This window comes from Capsella rubella, unplaced genomic scaffold, assembly GCF_000375325.1.
Source record: "Capsella rubella cultivar Monte Gargano unplaced genomic scaffold, Caprub1_0 scaffold_4, whole genome shotgun sequence".
Classification (NCBI taxonomy): Eukaryota; Viridiplantae; Streptophyta; class Magnoliopsida; order Brassicales; family Brassicaceae; genus Capsella; species Capsella rubella.
In genome coordinates, this window is record NW_006238920.1 from 5,155,000 (window position 1) to 5,155,929 (window position 930).

General features: G+C 39.5%; 1 protein-coding gene across 1 annotated transcript in view; it reads right to left on the reverse strand.

The window, feature by feature from the left end:
• LOC17890066 overlaps window positions 1–930 on the reverse strand; it is a 16,116-nt gene that overhangs the window by 3,023 nt on the left and 12,163 nt on the right. Inside the window, exons 4-5 of the mRNA XM_006296467.2 lie at window positions 434–739; window positions 10–156 (exon numbers count right to left, since the gene is read on the reverse strand). Of these exons, the coding sequence (XP_006296529.2) occupies window positions 10–156; window positions 434–739 (453 nt within the window). The remainder of the gene's footprint in view (window positions 1–9; window positions 157–433; window positions 740–930) is intronic.

The window sequence follows — 930 nt, forward strand, 5'->3', positions numbered from 1 at the left end:
CTCATTCACTTTCACATCCCAAAAACCTTTAACAAGTTTTTCTTCATGTATGTCATTGACCAAGTTGACAAGTTCTGGGTCTTCTTCTGTCTGATTTGGCCACGTATGAAAAAGCTCACTTACATCACCCTTCATCACCATTGTACTCACACGCAGCTACATTAGAAGACAAACATCAACAAGTATAACTCATAAAGACAAAACAAATACATAAACCAGCCATCACTAAACTCTAACTCAGCCATTACTAAACTATAACTCAGCCATAACTTAATTATAACTCAGCCGTAACTAAACTATAACTCAGCCATCACTAATATATAACTCAGCCGTAACTAAACTATAACTCAGCCATTACTAATATATACCTCAGCCATGACTAAATCGTAATTCAGTCATAACATAAAACAGAGATCACTAAAATATAAGTTACCTCACTATACTTTTTGATATCTTCAGCAATGGCCACATCTAATGCTGAACGTGTACGGGTCCCAGGCCTTCGAAACAATGGGATCTCTTCATTCTCGACTAAATTCTCGAATCGCTCTCCTAAGCATTTGATAGAATCATATGCCCAAGCTTGTAACACGTAAACCGGCCCACCAAGGGTGTACGAACTACCTCTAGGATTCAAGCACTTGACATTATCAACCATAGTCTCAAATGCGACCCGACCCCATGGATAAGCCTTCACGGCTTTATCATCAGAAACTATTTTTGCAGCTTCAAATGGTATCTGTGAGTTATGATGCACGCAGTAGAGTCCAATGGCTAGAAAATCAATAGCCCCAACCACTTGCGCTTCTCAACAGACCATGACCGGCACACTAATAATCCTTTAAGTAGCTCATCATATGTTGGACCTTCCCCACCGGGAACTTTCAATTCTTCTGTTAAGAACTGTTTGAAGTCAACTGAAGGTTCAAA